Genomic DNA, 16,547 nt, shown 5'->3' on the forward strand with positions numbered 1-16,547 from the left:
ACTGGTCTTACACTGTGAGATGTGTTTGTGCTGGGAACGGACCACTGAGCTCTCTCCCCGGTAGAAAGAGAGGTTGTTGATGGTGGCCACGGCATTAATCACAAGCTCTTCATTCTCCAGAACACACCTTGATTCTGAGTAAAGAAAACAGGAAACAGCGTGGGGTGTGAAATATCATCAGCTGTTTTTAGTCCATGCCATCTGTAGCCTTCATATTGAGAATGACTGAATGCCAATTTGCTTATCGCTACCACCCACTTATTATTTCATGTAAGGTTATTGTATAAATAAGTAAAATTTAAAGGAAAAATACTCAATTTTGTCTCATATTGTATAGGGGTCATTCTACAAAAAGGTGGAAATGCTTGTCCCTTGCTTTTGCAGACCCCTTAATCATTTATTTTGACCCAATAATCCCATAATGATATATATTTAATAAATATAGACTGTCCTTAACATGATGAGACAGTTAATTTAGGTAATTTTCTTTTTTTTCTTTTTTAAACTTTTTTTTAAATGTCTGGTCCCTTTGATCATACATGGAAGTTGAACTGTGTACTTATTATTTAAAACCATGTTTTTTATAAAACAAATCTAATTTACATTTACCTTTAACCCTGTATGAATTTACTACAACACTGAAATGGTAAAAAATACACTATTAATATGAATAATATCAAATAAATATTTGTCCCCCAAAATTATGTCATTGGTGTTACCCTACCCAAAGCACCTTTATTTTGAAACAATGCATCAGATCTTTGAAGTTTTTCCTGGGTCAAGAGGTCAGTGGAAGAAGTGCAGTGGAGGAAGGCAAAAGGTTTGTGAGATGTCTTACCTTATTTGTCTAAAATATCAAGATATATCTAAGAATTTTGAGATAAGATTTTATGGATGTCATTAGTGTTACTCTTTTTTAAAGCTGGAAGTGTTAAGATCTTTACATAAAAATGCATTATACTGAATAAGTATGTGATTGTTACATCTCTGATGGAATAGCACATGGCTAATGGCAGCCATTTTTAAAAAAAAATTAGTTTTCTCTGTAAATTGTCATTGGTGTTACCGTCATTGGTGTTACCGTCTTCTCTAATGAGTACTTCCTAAGCACTATTCCTTTAACTGACCAACATAAAAGCATACAAACAAAACAAGATGGAAAAATTTTTAAGTTTATAAGTTTTATCATATTCATTATCTATTATTATATTCTCATTTTGTCAGGTATTGAAGATACAACGTCATGGATTCTTTATAAAATGTATTAAAAATTAAACACAGATTAAGCTCCCCGTTTTGCGGATTCACAGATTTGACAAGTTAATTAATGCTATTATAGAAGTTTTGGGTGTTTTGAAAGAAGTTCATTTAAGCAGATTTCCACCTTTTCTGTAGAATGACCCATAGGAGAAATTATTTAGATATTAAAGATGTCTTATGTGATGTTTATCACCCAAAACAGACGTGTGGTCTCTATTTGATATTGAAGTGCAGTTCAGTACAGTAAACACAGATTTCTAATCAGGTATCACTTCTTCCTTCAGAGCTTTCAAAATCAATCATGCGTGTTTCCAAGTTAGTATTTCATGATAAATTGTAAATGAAGTAGTCAGAATTTGAGTGCGTGTGAGTGAAATTATATCCTGTATTTCCCGTTCAAAGTGTGGTTTTCTTTGTCAGTATTTGTGCGTCATGCTGCAAAGTGTGTCTGTGTTTCGAAATGCCTTTTGTTGTGGCGAATGCTCTGTCATTGTTCCCCTTCACTTCTCAGTATCTTTTTAATTTTCACCCTCTTCGATTTTTTATTTTCATAACAGGATGTAATCAGATATGTGAGATTACCGTTTTTTTTTTGCATGCTCTAAGAGTGTAAATATCTTAGCGTAATCCGGTAAGAGTATTTATTTTCATTTTTCATATCTAAAAATGTCACTGGAAAATCTTTCCACAGGATAAAAGGTCTGTATTTCAAAAAGGAAACGTGCAACCACCTCTTCAACACAGCATACCTGCTAACGAAACTTTCATACAGCTAACCAAACGTTTGCATCCATCACCTACAAACCACATTGCAGCATCTCAGAGACACCAGGTATTTCAAATCAACTAAGTTATAGTAAAACTGGCTCTGGGAAATGACAACTTTATAGTCTGCTTATTCTCGTCATTGGAGAGGATGCAGTAACTTAAGCGCGTGTACCAGTAACTGTCGTGGAGGGAACGACATGTGACTGCAAAGTGCAGAGCAACTTGCACATTCGTGCATCTGAGCTCAAGGAAGCACACTTAAGATCTTAATGGTCTCTGTGTGTCACGTTGCTTCTGCTAACATCAGTTATGGTACACAGCTTTGGTAGCGTGAGAACTACTAGATGTCTTAAGGCATCCTGTGAAAACCTGCAGCTATGAACAAGAAACATGAATGCCAAAGTTTAAGACATAATGTGTGACTCTATCTGTGAAATGCAGGCTAAAGGTTCATAATCTAATTGTGAGTTTGCATTCAGTCATTGATCTCACATAACTTTCAAGCTTTGATTTCAACATATCAAGGTTATATTTTTACACAATGTTATTTACATTAAGTAGTAAATCAATTGAATTGAATGTTTTGTACCCAAGACTTGCAGTAGGAGCTGCACACACATAGCGTTAGCAGCCAATGCTGTGCCCACTGTGGGATGAATGGCTAGATTGGCCAACAGCCTGATGAGTTTGACCAACACGTCCTTTCTTTCAGGGGAGGGTTGTTGCTCAGGAGGCGATGGTGCTTTTTGGTAGATCTGAAAAAGATCTAAGAGAACATCTATCGCCCCTTCCTCCTCATAGACTCGTTCTCTGGCTTCAACGCTCTTGGCAGTCAGGTTCCCTAGTGTGAACAGAAGACGCACTACGAGATCCTGCAGAAAGAGAAAACAGAAAAACAAGGGGGTGTATAAGAATTGACAGTACCCTTAACGCTACCTTTAACCCTGGGTAATGAAGCCCCAAATTCTAGTGCCATCTCAGCTCCGCTAGAGTTAAACATTTGATTTTTACCTTTTGGAATCCATTTAGCATACCTCCGGGTCTGGGGGTACCAATTTTAGCATCCATTGAATTTGATTATTAGCATTGCGCTAAAAAATAACCAAAGAGTTTCAATATTTTTCCTATGTAGCCTCTTATAGAACGGCTGAAATTCCACAAGGGGGCGTATTTGTTCCTCAGACATTGCACAATAAACGTGACATCCGAATATATTCATTATAAATCGTGAATGAAAAGTGAGATTCGAATGAATGTCCGTTAGTGAACTAATTGTATACACTATTTATATCGTAATTCGGTCAGAAACGTCAAGATTGTGAGATGAACAAATCGTTTTGGATTAAAAGGCTTGGATATTCCATTTCCTTGGACTTTTGGGGATTTATGAACAATTTTTAAGTAAATATCCTAAATCGGCGCTGCCCGGTTCAGGTAACTAACAACTAGATTACAGTTTTATGACTGCTAAAAATCATATTATGCTTTGTGTGTGCCCTTAATGGAATCCCGAAAGTCTAAGCTTTACAACAAGGTGTCCTGCATGACCGTATATTTTGAAGATTTAATGCTTCAAAGTTACAATGACGTAATGCAGCCTCACGTGCAAGGGAGGGGGTGTACCGTGTACGGCACAGTGTTCCTTGTCTGGTTAAAACTTGACTCTTCTCTAGTGACATCATGTACTAAGACCGACAGAAAATTAAAAGTTGCGCTTTTCTGGGCTGATATGGCTAGAAACTATACTCTCCTTCTGGCGTAATAATCAAGGACTTTGCTGATGTAATATGGCTGCAGAAGGCGCAATGATATTACACAGTTCCTGAAAATAATGTTCTACTATTAAAAGTTACCAAAGGGACTATTTTTGGGCACTGCGTAATATCACTACGCCTGATGCAGACATGTTATGGCAGCAAAGTCTTTGATTATTATGCCAGAATGAGGATAGTCCTAGCCATATCTGCCTAGAAAATCGCAACTTTTAATGTTCTGTCGGTCTTAGAACATGTTGTACCTACAGAAAAGCATGTTTAAATAGGAAAAATATAAAACTCTTTGGTTATTTTTTAGCGCGATGCTAATGGTCTAATCAGATTCAATGGATTATTCTAAGCTATGCTAAAAGTGGTACCGGCAGACCCGGAGATCAGCTATATGGATTCAAAAACGGTAAAAATCAAATGTTTAACTCTAGGGGAGCTGAAAAATGAGCATATTTTCCAAAAAAGTGAAGTGTCTCTTTAATAATTTCTGATTTTGACAAACAGGTTTCTATCGATCAACTGGCTGTCAACAGTTTATTGTTTTCATTGAGAATGTATACATAAGAGAGAGTGAGGCAGTCCTTAAATCCTTTGCCATTTATCTAGAGGACAGTTTGTCCTTATGTGAAGTACAGGGTGTGGGTGGGACTGTGTTTATGATACCTAGTACACAGAGTAAAGCATGTTTATTCTTTATGAGATTAAAAACACATGATCTCATAACTGTCAGAGCCAGCAGGCAAGAGAGATGAGCACATCTGAACTGACTGTACGAAAATAAAATGAACAGAAAAACACATGCCACACACACACACCTTACTGGACCATTGCTCAAGTTTCACTTAAGAGCAGAAAGCGGAACCCAGCCTACATGCCTATAAGTGTGCATGTGTGTGTGTATTGACAGTGCACATATACTTGAGTTAAACTCACCTGTTTCCTGCTGTGTTTGCTCAGTAGGTCTGAAAATAGGCCGAAGCACTGTGGTGTCTCAGCTAGTGCATAACAGCACTCTGTGTAGGTAGACAGCTTGCTGGTGACCAAACAAATACACAAAACAAGCATGTTCTCACACATCAGATGGCGCAGCTTTATAGACTATAGCTACAGTATATGAAAACAACAATGTGCATTATGAGAAAGGTGGGCATACTATTAAACATGGGAGTTTTTAAAGGAATAGTCTACCCTTTTGCCATATTAAACTATGTTATTACCTCAACTTAGATGATTGAATACATATCTATCTTTTTTCAATGTGGGCACTGTACAGCGCGTCGTGAATGTTTTAGCATTTAGCCTAGACCCATTCATTCCTATGGTACCAAACAGGGAAGCCACCAAACAGTGTTTTCCCTATTTAAAGACTGTTACATGAGGAGTTATACCAGTATGTATGGTGCCACAAAATAAAACTTTTTTTTGGTACCATAGGATTGAATGGGGCTAGGCTAAATGCTAACACATTCACAACGTGCTGTACAGTGCATGCATTGAAAAAAGATAGGTATGTATTCGTCTAGGTTGAGGTAATAACATAGTTTAATATGGCAAAAGGGTAGACTATTCCTTTAAGAGAATAGCTGAGTATGTTAACCTATAAAACCACTCTGGTACATTTGCACAACAAAGAGGATGTCATCTGTGGTTGCCTGGTGTCTTTATAGCCGTAAGACAATGATTTAACTTGAGCTTTAACAGGCATACAAAAATCATGACGGACGTTAGACATTATATTGACCTAATGGTTTGCTTTTTATTTACAGGCAAACACTTAACGCAAATGCCAAAATCAATTATCAAAAATAATTACAATCTAAACAAGGAACAGGCCATTTCTACTACACTGCAAAGTGACAAAAGTTGAATATGAAGTGAAATACTGTGTATCTTATAAATATACCATGATAATGGCATGGTATATTTACACAGACCTTTTAACCAGTTTTGGGGTTAACGCATTACAAGTAACGTGCATTATGTAATAACATTACTTTTCTAAAGTAACGAGTAAAGTAACGCATTACTTTATAAATGCACACATTAATATTTGAGTTACATTTTTAAAAAAGTAATGCGAGTTACTTTTCAGTTTAATTAATTAAAAAATAATAATTAATAAAAAAATGTACTGAATTAAACTGAATGTAGTCACGTATGAGGAACAGTTTGAGTCAGAAAATTAAAAAAGTAACTAAGTTACTTTTTTAGGTAGTTACTTATTATTGTAATGCATTACTTTTAAAAGTAACTTTCCCCAACACTGTTTTTAACGAATACAGTTAATACTAATCTGCCAGTACTAACTAAATGTACAAACTCAGCATTGTCAATTCATGCGCATAAAAACAATGCAACAGTACTTTCCTCTTTCTTCTGCCCTTTCTAACATTTTCGAACTCCTTTCCTATTTTTTTCCATTAAAATCATAATGTAACCGACAGATTTGTCTAGGGATGCACCGATATGGAACTTTTGGCCGATACCGATAACCGATAACTCTTTATATTTGGGGGGTGATAATCGATATCTATAGGGCGATAAATATTCATATTATTTTCACAATGAAAAACTTGCAGACCGCGGACATCTTGTCTTTGCGCTAGACTAGCATACTCTTCTTAAGCCCGCAACACGTGTCATCTTCGTGCTATGTCACAAAAAGCACCAATCAAAACTCCACATGGCCAGCAATGAGCAAGTGAAGTGGTTCGACAAACCAAAATAATCCATCATTTATCGGCTTTCATTTATCGGCCTAATTTTGCTATCAGACCGATAACCGATAATATTAAAAATAAGCAGTTTTAGCAGATAACGATATGTCGGCCGATATATCGTGCATCCCTAGATTTGTCCATTACCTGAATATTCGGGCCACATTAATGCAGATATCCAGATCACTGCGATGGGTCTCAAGGATCCAACAAAGAGTAGCGAATGCCTTGCTGGACAGGAAGGAAGGCCGAGCCTCAGACTGGTCAGCTATATTTCTCAAAGCTGCAGTGACCTATCAAGAGGTTTAACACAGAGGGTTTAGATTGTTAAGCGACATGTAAATAAATAAAAAAGACAAAGACTACCCCTTGTAATGTAGGACAAATGTGTGTATAAGGGGAACCGGGTATGTTTAGCAGGTGTGCTGCATGCAAGGCCATACATAGAGAAAACTTTCATAGAAAAAGTTTCACCGACGCCTAAGGAACACAGATGCATGTAAGTGCTTTGCCATTTATAATTAAGGAAAAATAACAGGAGGTTTTAGAAAGTGCCCTCATAAATCTCTCCATCAAGAATTTAGGACACTGATTAGGGGACATGCAGCCTGCCTGCTAGGGCTGCACTTTCATAAGACCCCTCATTTCCGTCTGCCAACAGGCTAATGAGCAGGATGGCTATTGATGGTGAACATCAAACCATGCATGCCGAAAGGAAGTTTGTTTGGAATCATTCCTGTAAAACACACTTTGGGTTGGAGAAGTATAACGGGAAATATGGACAAGGACAACTGGAAAAAAACAAAAGCAGCCTCGAAGAAAGTAAAACATTCACCCTGTATTTCGACTCTATGTTACCCCACCCCTGCAAAAAGCTCATATTTTTCCATTTCATTCCCAGGGCAGATTTTTGAGAAATATTCGGGTGGGGTTCAAGCATGCTGAATTCCTTCTGTTTTAAAGTCACCAAAACACATGAGAGATTTATCATGTTTGCATAGCAAACCTATTTGTTTATCTGTGGTGATACAGTATAGCACAGTTCCAGCATACAGGAAACACACCCTCAAGCACCGTAGAAAGGCATTGTGGGATCCTACAGAGTTTTTAAATAACAAGGAGGAAATTCAGACCGCAGATTATGATAAACCAAAGAATAAAGTAATTTATGTCCAAAAGAGCTGAAATATGTGATTTAATTTGTTTTTGTGTGATTGCATATGCAGGGCCCTAAACTCAAATGTGCCACACCAACCAATGACAAATAAATTGACAAACATGCATGACCATATACATTTTCTAGTCCCCCTGTAGTCGATAAATGTATCACTTAAAAACTTATCTTTGAGCTAGGGCTGTGGTGGTTGTCATAACCACTGCGGTGGTGTGTACGTCATAAACTATAAAAAATATAAAGTACAATCTTGCCCAGTATCAATCTGCGCTACCAGTACACCATCAGAAAGCGTTTTTATCAGTGGCGGCCGGTGACTTCATTTTTTTAAGGGCGCTCAATGCAAAGTTTGTCACAACATGTTTGTAGCCCGTCATGTGTGTGGTTCCTTATTTCAAAATATGTGTTCTGCGCGTTGAGTGATCCTATGTGCATCACGTGTCTTGTCAAAATAAGTGCCTACTGCAGACGCGTCTACAGGGTTTATGATAAAAAAAAGATGTTTGCCAGATAATCTCATGCGTAATCAGAGTTTACTGTTAAGGAAGTGTCTTGCGTGTATTTTGTGAACGTAAGCGTCTCTTTTATCATAAACTGTTTTGACGCGTGTGCATCAGGCCCTTTTTTTTTTACAAAACACGTGATGCACATAATTCACATGATGCAATAAACACATACTTTGAAAATGTAAGCAACACACATCCGAACACTTATTTTGAATTTGCGCCGCTCGGATGAGCAGTCACGAGCCGCCAATGGTTTTAAGCGCTCCGGGGCTCACCACAAGCACCCACAGAAATGGGAAAGCGCATATGCTCAGTTGCTTCCCATTTGGCATCTAAAATGCCCACACACACTTTCTATAACTGTAAAATACTGCCACCGTCACAGCCCATTATAATAAAATATGCATAAGTTAACGGTAATGTCTTCATGTTTTGAGACAGCTTGAATGTAACTCTACACCCTTGCCTCATTTAGTATATGCAGATTTATAAATATGCAAATGAGTTCCTGTCTCTACTCAATTGCACAGCTCGGGACATAGATATAAATATCCAAATGAGTCCCAGCTTCCACTATTTTGCACCACCTCGGACCATAGATATACATGTAAATAGATGCTACATCTGCAGTTTCAGACACATAACTGCTAAGTCCTGTTTCACACAATGCATACATGAACTGCACTTTTAGCACTGATGTTAACAGGTTCAAACACTGCAAAGTAAAAAAGTAATGCTGAAGCAGCATGTTGCAATCATTTCAGCACCGAGTCTATGTGGCATCCACACACAATATCTATGGCTCGAACTACTGATCTACTCGTACAACTGTGGTGATGTGATTGGTTACATAATTGTGACGTAGGAAACCGAGGCGATTAAAAAAACTCAAATTTTTGTAGAAAATACTCAGTTGAATTATGAATTTGAACATGGTTTGTCTTAAAGCATATTAAAACAGCATATGGGTGATTCTCGCGAAATTAGACTTATGAGATGTCATGAAACATTTTGATAAAAAAAGTAAATGCAAAGTAAGAGTATCAAAATAAGAAGCATACAGTTACAAACATCTCTTCATGTACTATTTTGCACATGATTTCAAATGACATCATACAAACCAATTTTGTTGTTTTTACCACATTAAGAAGAACATTTTCATTACCGCAACGTGTCCATGACTGGATTTGGGTTCTTGACATGGAAATATTTATAATTAAAAAAATCTAAAAAATAAAAAGCTTCAGTTCATGTTATACTGTAAACATTTATAGTAAAGAAACATGTGGTATTTGGTGATCATTGGTAAAGGTAGAGATAATAATAAGGAATATAAATGTGTCCAAGAAAAATTTTCTCATCCTCCGCAACAATTTTCAATCATTGTTTATGCCCACAAGGAACTAACATTTTCAAAAAAAAAATTTTTTTTGGAAGGGACATAATTGACTGTGACACTCAAGATGGCTACCGGGTAAGCAGTTCTTATTTTTTCTCTCCAGATAAAAGTTGAAATTTTGTTTGTCATAGTACCTAGACAACTTTTTAGTTCTCATTACCGAAACATGAGTTTGCATATGCATATATTTAATGTAATATCATGTTGTGGTAATTATAATTTTTGATAATGATAATCTAAAAAAAAATTTAAATAATTCTATAGGAAATATTTTTAAATCCTCTAAAAATAATGGTTATAGTAAATTCAGACCTTAATCTTATATGTGTAAAAAAAGTTGGCTTCAAGTGCTTTTTAAAAAATCTGATGCTGGACACCTTCTAAGTCTGGATTTCGTGAGAATCACCCAAATAGGCATATAAACAAGAATAAAAACTTGATTTTCACCACAGGTGGATTTTAAAACATATAGTTTTGCCATTTACTATTTTTATGCATCATATAAAATATGATCCACTAAAGAAACTTTCAAGATGACACATAATGCTTGTTTTCCTTATATTTTCTCGATGGCTTAACACCAGTAATACTTCTCAGATGTGTCACCAAGTTGTGGCAACCTAGATAAACTTCTGATGGAAAATTTTAAGTGTGGTCAAAATTGTGGTGATACACTTGAGACGCAACAGATGGGTTTTTTTAGTAGGCTGTTGGTATGTCTTTGATTAGAGTCAGGCATGTCATCAAGGGTCAGATTATTGTTCTGAGAATTTAATTAAACCATCTAGTTCCTAATAAAGTTCCTGCAATAAATATTACCAGCCAGCTAGCATTTCATTCACTTTGGCACTTTGTGAGTGCTCGTTTTGGACCCTGTGCGTATGCGTATTGGCTAACACATGATCACAATAATAAAAACGGGATTATAGTTTATACTGTTACAAATTTGATCAGCCCAATCCAAGCAGCCTTCAATGAGTACTAACCTGTACCAGTATATGTCCTGCAATGGTATGCTGGCCTTCTCCCTCTGCCCTGTGATTAGTTACATTAGAAGAAGTTGAAGCTGTACTGTGAATAAGCTTCTTTGAGAGCTGTAGCAGTATGCTGATGAGGTCTTTAACCAGCAGCAGACTGCAGAGGGCGCTGTTTCCTGAGAGCAGCTTCAGTGAGCCAACACAGTACAGCACAGCCTCACTTTTACTCCATACATCCTCACACTGCAGCAAAGAAAGAAGGGAGTCTGTGGAGAAATGCACACATGGCGGGTTCAGGTTAAATTAGTTAATCACTGATGAGAATTTGAATGAGTTACACTTTAATAAAAACTGACCTAGGATGGAGCTTCTGAGGAACAGGGCGTCATTACCAGCGTTGCGGCTGATTTTGAAGACGAGTTTGCAGATGTTCAACAAGTTGTTGCCATTCACATCAAGCTTTTAATATAAACATGTATTACAACAATATTACAGAGACTAAAACATATAAACAGTAGCCCCACACTCAATAGTTTGTAAAAGATGAAACATTGTAACTATGTACTCACTGCCAAAATGAGTTCAGCTACGGTTAGGTTAAGTCGATCTGATCCCACATCTATAAGTTTGAATAGCGATCTTAGGATGGTGGACCTCTTTATACAGTGCCTTCCCAGCATGCCTCTCTCTGCCAGGGCATTATGGAGTTTGGTGCATGCATTACACATTTGTCCCACAATCTCTTCTGACACTTCGTCTCCTATAGTTTTATTTTGTAAGAAAACCTCATCAGAATATGTTTAAGGCAGGGCACAAAACAAAATCCTAACTGCACCATTACCAACTGGTCCTTTAAAAGACTGTGAAAGAGGAGTAGTCTGTGGGTAACACAGCCTCTTTTATTCGGCTGAGCTGATGTGTACACAGCAAAAGGCTTACTGACATTTCACTGACATTTGGCCCACATGTCAACACCCACTGACAGAGTTAACATTGCCCTTAAGGGCAAACCCATAGCCCGAAGGATGGTATGCATTATTAGTGTGTGTAAAACAACTCTTTCATATTTCAAATAACAACATTACTGAGTAACTTTAACCAAATGTAAAATTGACATTGATGTGATTTATTGTGGGTTCGATTCCCAGGAAACACACATATACTAAAAAAAGTTAGAGCTTAAAGGGGCCATGGCATGAAAATCTGACTTTTTCCATGTTTAAGTGCTGTGATTGGATCCCCCAGTGCTTCTATTAACCTAAAAAATGTGAAAAAGATCAACTCAGTAACTTAGTTTTGGTAAACCATTCTCTACAAGCGCATGAAAAAATAGGTCGTTTAAATTTAGCTCTCCTTATGATGTCATAAGGAGCTCTTAATATAATAATACCACCCCTTAAAGGTGCAGTGTGTAAATTTTAGCAGCATCTAGTTATGAGGTTGTGAAATGCAACCAACGGCTCAGTCCACTGCTCACACCTTGTTTTGAAACGCATAGAGAAGCTAAGGTAGCCGCCACTGGAAAAAGATGTAATTGTCGGACACAACTTAGTAAAAAAGTTTGTCCGTTAAGGGCTTCTGTAGAACATGGCGGCACAAAATGGCGACTTCCATGTAAGGGGACCCTCTGTGTATGTAGATAAAAACGTCTCATTTTAATGGTAATAAAAACATAAAAGTTCATTATAAAAAGGTCTTCATTTACCTCTTATAATATAGTTTTGTATATTATTTTGGATTTCTGTCAAGAGATACTTCTGAAAAGTACACACTGCACCTTTAACCTGCACTATCCAACCATAGGACTAAGTATTTAGTACATAGTGAAAGAGAGAGAGAGAAAATATTTCACAGCACAATTGAGTTTCAATTTCCACAAACCAACATCACTGTGATCAGTGTTTGCACTTCATCAGCTCATTTGCATTTTAACTATTTCGCCGCCATTGACGAGATATCTCGTCAATTAAGAGAAAACGCTTCCCCACCAATGACGAGATTTTCCATCTTTCTGCAATACCGCTATTATCCACTTGCGCACTTCCACAACTTATACAACCCGGAAGTAGCGCCTCACGTGAAAGGGAAAGAACTCCGTGTATGTTTTAAAGATCGCTCTGCATCTGATCTCTATCAAAAGTCCTTCGCAAAAATGGAATTATCTCAGCTTTTTGCTCAAAATTAGGTGTTTTTGAAGAAACCTACCCATGTTTGAGAGGTGATTACAAGAGAACTAATGAAGGTAGGATGAATCTTTTTTTTGTTTGAAAGCAGAGGATCTGTTCTTTCATCTGAAAGAGTTAAAGGACACACCCAAAACGGCACATTTTTGCACACACCTACAAAGTGGCAATTTTAACGTGCTATAATAAATTATTTGTATGGTATTTTGAGCTAAAACTTCACATATGTGCTCTGGGGACACCAAAGATTTATTTGACATCTTAAAAAAAGTCTTGTGCCATGGCCCCTTTAAATGCCCTTTAAGTCGCTTTGGATAAAACTGCATGCCAAATGCATAAATATAAATGTAATGTTAATTAGAATTTAATACGTTTATATCAATAACCTCCTGAGATTCATTAAATTGAATTATTTAATTAATAAAAATGAATTAATTTTATTCCCAAGATTTTTTCCTCTAATTAAGTGCAGATCTGGCTTTTAGATGGCTTGCAAAACAATAATTATCTATCTTTACATGGTCTCTGACCATTGTGTAGATTGGCAAGTGCTATAGACCTAACTTGCCTTTAGGGAATAAGGCAAAGGCTGCAATTTCAAAAGCTATTTTTGCTAAAACAAATGTTGTTCCTCAGTTCTGTTTCCAAACTGGCTTGCATATTCTTCCCATCTGCACCCTCTGATGATACAAAGGAGAATATGAATGGTATTTTATGCATGAACTGAGAGGCTCCTGGCACAATAAATATTTGATATTTATCTTTCAAATGAATTTCTATTGAATTTTGAAAGCGCTTAAATATTTACTGCTATTAGATTGCATTTCATGGTTCTTTCCCCCACATGCTTTGACTTTAAAGGCTCTATACCGTGCCAAGCTCAACACAGCTCTGTTTTTCATTCCTCTGCATTCGGATCTTATGTTTTCCTTCTGCCTGGCGTTTCGCTTGCACTCTGGGACACGTTCAAGTGCCGAAGAGCAGCTCCTTAGTATGAACTTACATAAACATAATTCAATAACCTAAAAGTTGGGATTATCTTTCAACGGTTGGTAATAAAACAAATAGGATTGATCGTTTAAATAAAATTTTTTGGACCATCAGGAAAATGTGTTAGGTTGAATGGATGAAGTATTTTAGGATTGTTTGTTTTTTAAAAAAAAAAAAGTTTATGTTTGAATTGACCATATCATATTATCATCACAAATAGCGCATGTGTGATGATATGAAAGCAGAAGGCAACCATTTGCTTGTAAGTGTCAACAAAATATTATTAGTTTTTATGTAAATAAATTTAAAACATCACCTGGGGCAAAAGACTCAATTTCCTGAAGGACAGGAAGGACCTTACAGTTCCAGAACTGAGACTCATCCATGTTATCGTCTTCTGTGTCACGCTTTGTTTCTACAGCAGAAAACATATAACAATCTCAAACAGACATAAGGAAACATAAACCTTTAGATATAGACACTTTTATATATAGATCCCATATCATTTATGCAGATTATTGACCCCAAAAGGACAAAAAAGACAGCAGTTCTTGCTCTTAGATCAAACGTATGTAAATACAGGATGCTAAACATAACAAAAAAAGGTCAGAGCTTCACACCTACACATCTTTCTTTATTATCTGTTCTGTATACATGCTCTGTGTACATTTGCATTATGAACAAGCTGCAGGAAGCAGTGGGTTTGCGAAAACAACAGAGAAACAAACTGCTATCATCTGGTATCTGGTTAAAGAAGGCTTGAGAACAGCTATAGGAAATGTGGTTTGGGTTTCCTATCTGATCAGATGTGGCCACTGGTAAATAAAGACTGTGAGAGCTTTGTTTTGCTTTAGCACACCATTAATCAAAAGGTGGGAATGTGTCGCAAAGCATTGTTGAACTGATGAGCAAAATGAATTAGATAAGTGTAGTTATTTATGCATGCAAATACAACAAACCTGGTTTTGATCCAGTTCTGGCTGACTGTAGTATCCTACTAATAACAAACACATACAAAGACACATGTAAACAGCAAATAGACTGCATAAATGAAATCCATGTAAATATTTTAGCAGCATCAAACAATTCATCAGCAAAAATTACAGTCATATCAATCTTAATATAATACATAAACGTATAATCACTGCTTTTTCAATATTTGACTTTACACACACGAGCAAACACACGGGGTCGCTGTTGTAATATCCTGCTTCAATATTGCATTGCCCAATCTTTTCATTTCTCTGAGAGTTTTGCAAAAATCAGTTATTGGGTGAAACATTAAAAAGGTTTCATAATGTGCGTGTATAAATTGTTTATGAGAATGTACGTGCATGTGAGGGGTACTGCAACAGACAGGAAACCACAGTTCATGTGCTTGTTTCAGATCGGGCCATGCACTGTCATGGTAGGTTTTATCTAAAAAATCAAGATATCCGTTTACACAGCTTTAACATGTCATCCCATGTACTGTCTTAATCTGTGCCATCACTGGTAGCAGATTAAAGTGACATATTATGTTGTACATTTTACAATTAAAAAATAGAAAATAAAATACAATGTAAAATTATAATTTATGATTATGTGTTGTTTCTTAGGGATTGTGGCAATATTTGCATGGGCATTTTTGTGGCATTGATCCTATTAAGGCTTTGTGCTGCATCGATAATGCCTCTTTGTTGATGGGATGCCTCAGCCCGAGACGTGATGTCATCTTGTGAATCTCAAATGAGACTGTACTGGCGTTCAACAGACCAGCTATCCAGCCGGCCACAAACAACCCGCATAATCTAATATTGCTCCATTAGCGACTATAACATTAAGATGGGCGAGAGAGAGGTAGAACAAGGGGGAGAAAACAGAGAAAACAGAGGAGAAGGGGGGTTGATGCTTTGACTTATTAAATTCCAGAGTATCTGTAAATGCATCTAAATTGGAAGCATTGTGATTTTCATGAGTGGGAATACTGGGCGATGAATTAATAAGAGCTCTTGGAATGGAATAAAGGATCCTTTTATGTGGCCTAATGACGGATTACGCAATTCTGTTGCATATCCCAGAAGATGTACATGTGGTTGGTGAGCACAACGCACAAAATAGAACATCCATTTCTCAAATCAGTTAACAATAAATAAATTTACTCTCTAAACAGGGTTTTATGTGAGTCAAAAACCTATTAAAATATTTTTATTGCTGTTCCTCACAAAACTTAATTGATTTACTGAGAACGTTTGACGGTGCATTGTTACCAAAGGTTGCTGTAATAAAGCCTACACCTGATGTGGGTCCCTGTTATAAACATGGTGAGATCTCCAAATTTCAAAATGTCTGTCTGATGAAATTTAAATACACAAATATCCACTTGACACCAAGCAATCTATGTCGCATGTGTTTCTTAGGACAACTGTGGCGATATTTTGATTGTACGGCTGCCCACAGATCTACACCAGATCCAAATTTCAAAATGTCTTTCTGATGAAATTTAAATACACAAATAGCCACTTGACACTGACACAAAGCAAAAATCATGCTCAAAATCATACCTGTGACTGGAAAGTGTGCACAGGTCCGTTTCTGAGGATGCTTTTGTGTTATGCTCTGTGACATCAGCACAATGTTGCCTTTCTCCATCTCCTGGTTGGTCTGTCCTTTTCTCTAGAGCCCTGTCAGAACCTTTACGTTGCAAAAGGGCATAAAGAGACACAATAATACTCACTTATCTAATCAATCTAATCTAATCAACAGGAAATTGGGGCATTGAGAACATGGATCTCTTTGCACATACTGTAAGCTAGACAAGTTGAACT

The 16,547-nt window shown here is 36.8% G+C and overlaps 1 protein-coding gene across 9 annotated transcripts in view; it reads right to left on the reverse strand.

Moving 5' to 3' along the window:
• The window catches only part of armc2 (armadillo repeat containing 2), a 39,090-nt gene that overhangs the window by 19,995 nt on the left and 2,548 nt on the right, over window positions 1-16,547 (reverse strand). For 7 of the 9 annotated variants that reach the window (XM_073856145.1, XM_073856143.1, XM_073856141.1 and 4 more), the window contains exons 5-14: window positions 16,284-16,413; window positions 14,700-14,737; window positions 14,057-14,155; window positions 11,137-11,327; window positions 10,924-11,026; window positions 10,577-10,833; window positions 6,659-6,804; window positions 4,728-4,827; window positions 2,618-2,900; window positions 12-134 (exon numbers count right to left, since the gene is read on the reverse strand). In XM_073856145.1, coding sequence (XP_073712246.1) covers window positions 12-134; window positions 2,618-2,900; window positions 4,728-4,827; window positions 6,659-6,804; window positions 10,577-10,833; window positions 10,924-11,026; window positions 11,137-11,327; window positions 14,057-14,155; window positions 14,700-14,737; window positions 16,284-16,413 — 1,470 coding nt within the window. The remainder of the gene's footprint in view (window positions 1-11; window positions 135-2,617; window positions 2,901-4,727; window positions 4,828-6,658; window positions 6,805-10,576; window positions 10,834-10,923; window positions 11,027-11,136; window positions 11,328-14,056; window positions 14,156-14,699; window positions 14,738-16,283; window positions 16,414-16,547) is intronic. The other 2 variants (XM_073856144.1, XM_073856147.1) reach the window with 2 other exon arrangements.

Source organism: Misgurnus anguillicaudatus, chromosome 18 (assembly GCF_027580225.2).
Source record: "Misgurnus anguillicaudatus chromosome 18, ASM2758022v2, whole genome shotgun sequence".
Classification (NCBI taxonomy): Eukaryota; Metazoa; Chordata; class Actinopteri; order Cypriniformes; family Cobitidae; genus Misgurnus; species Misgurnus anguillicaudatus.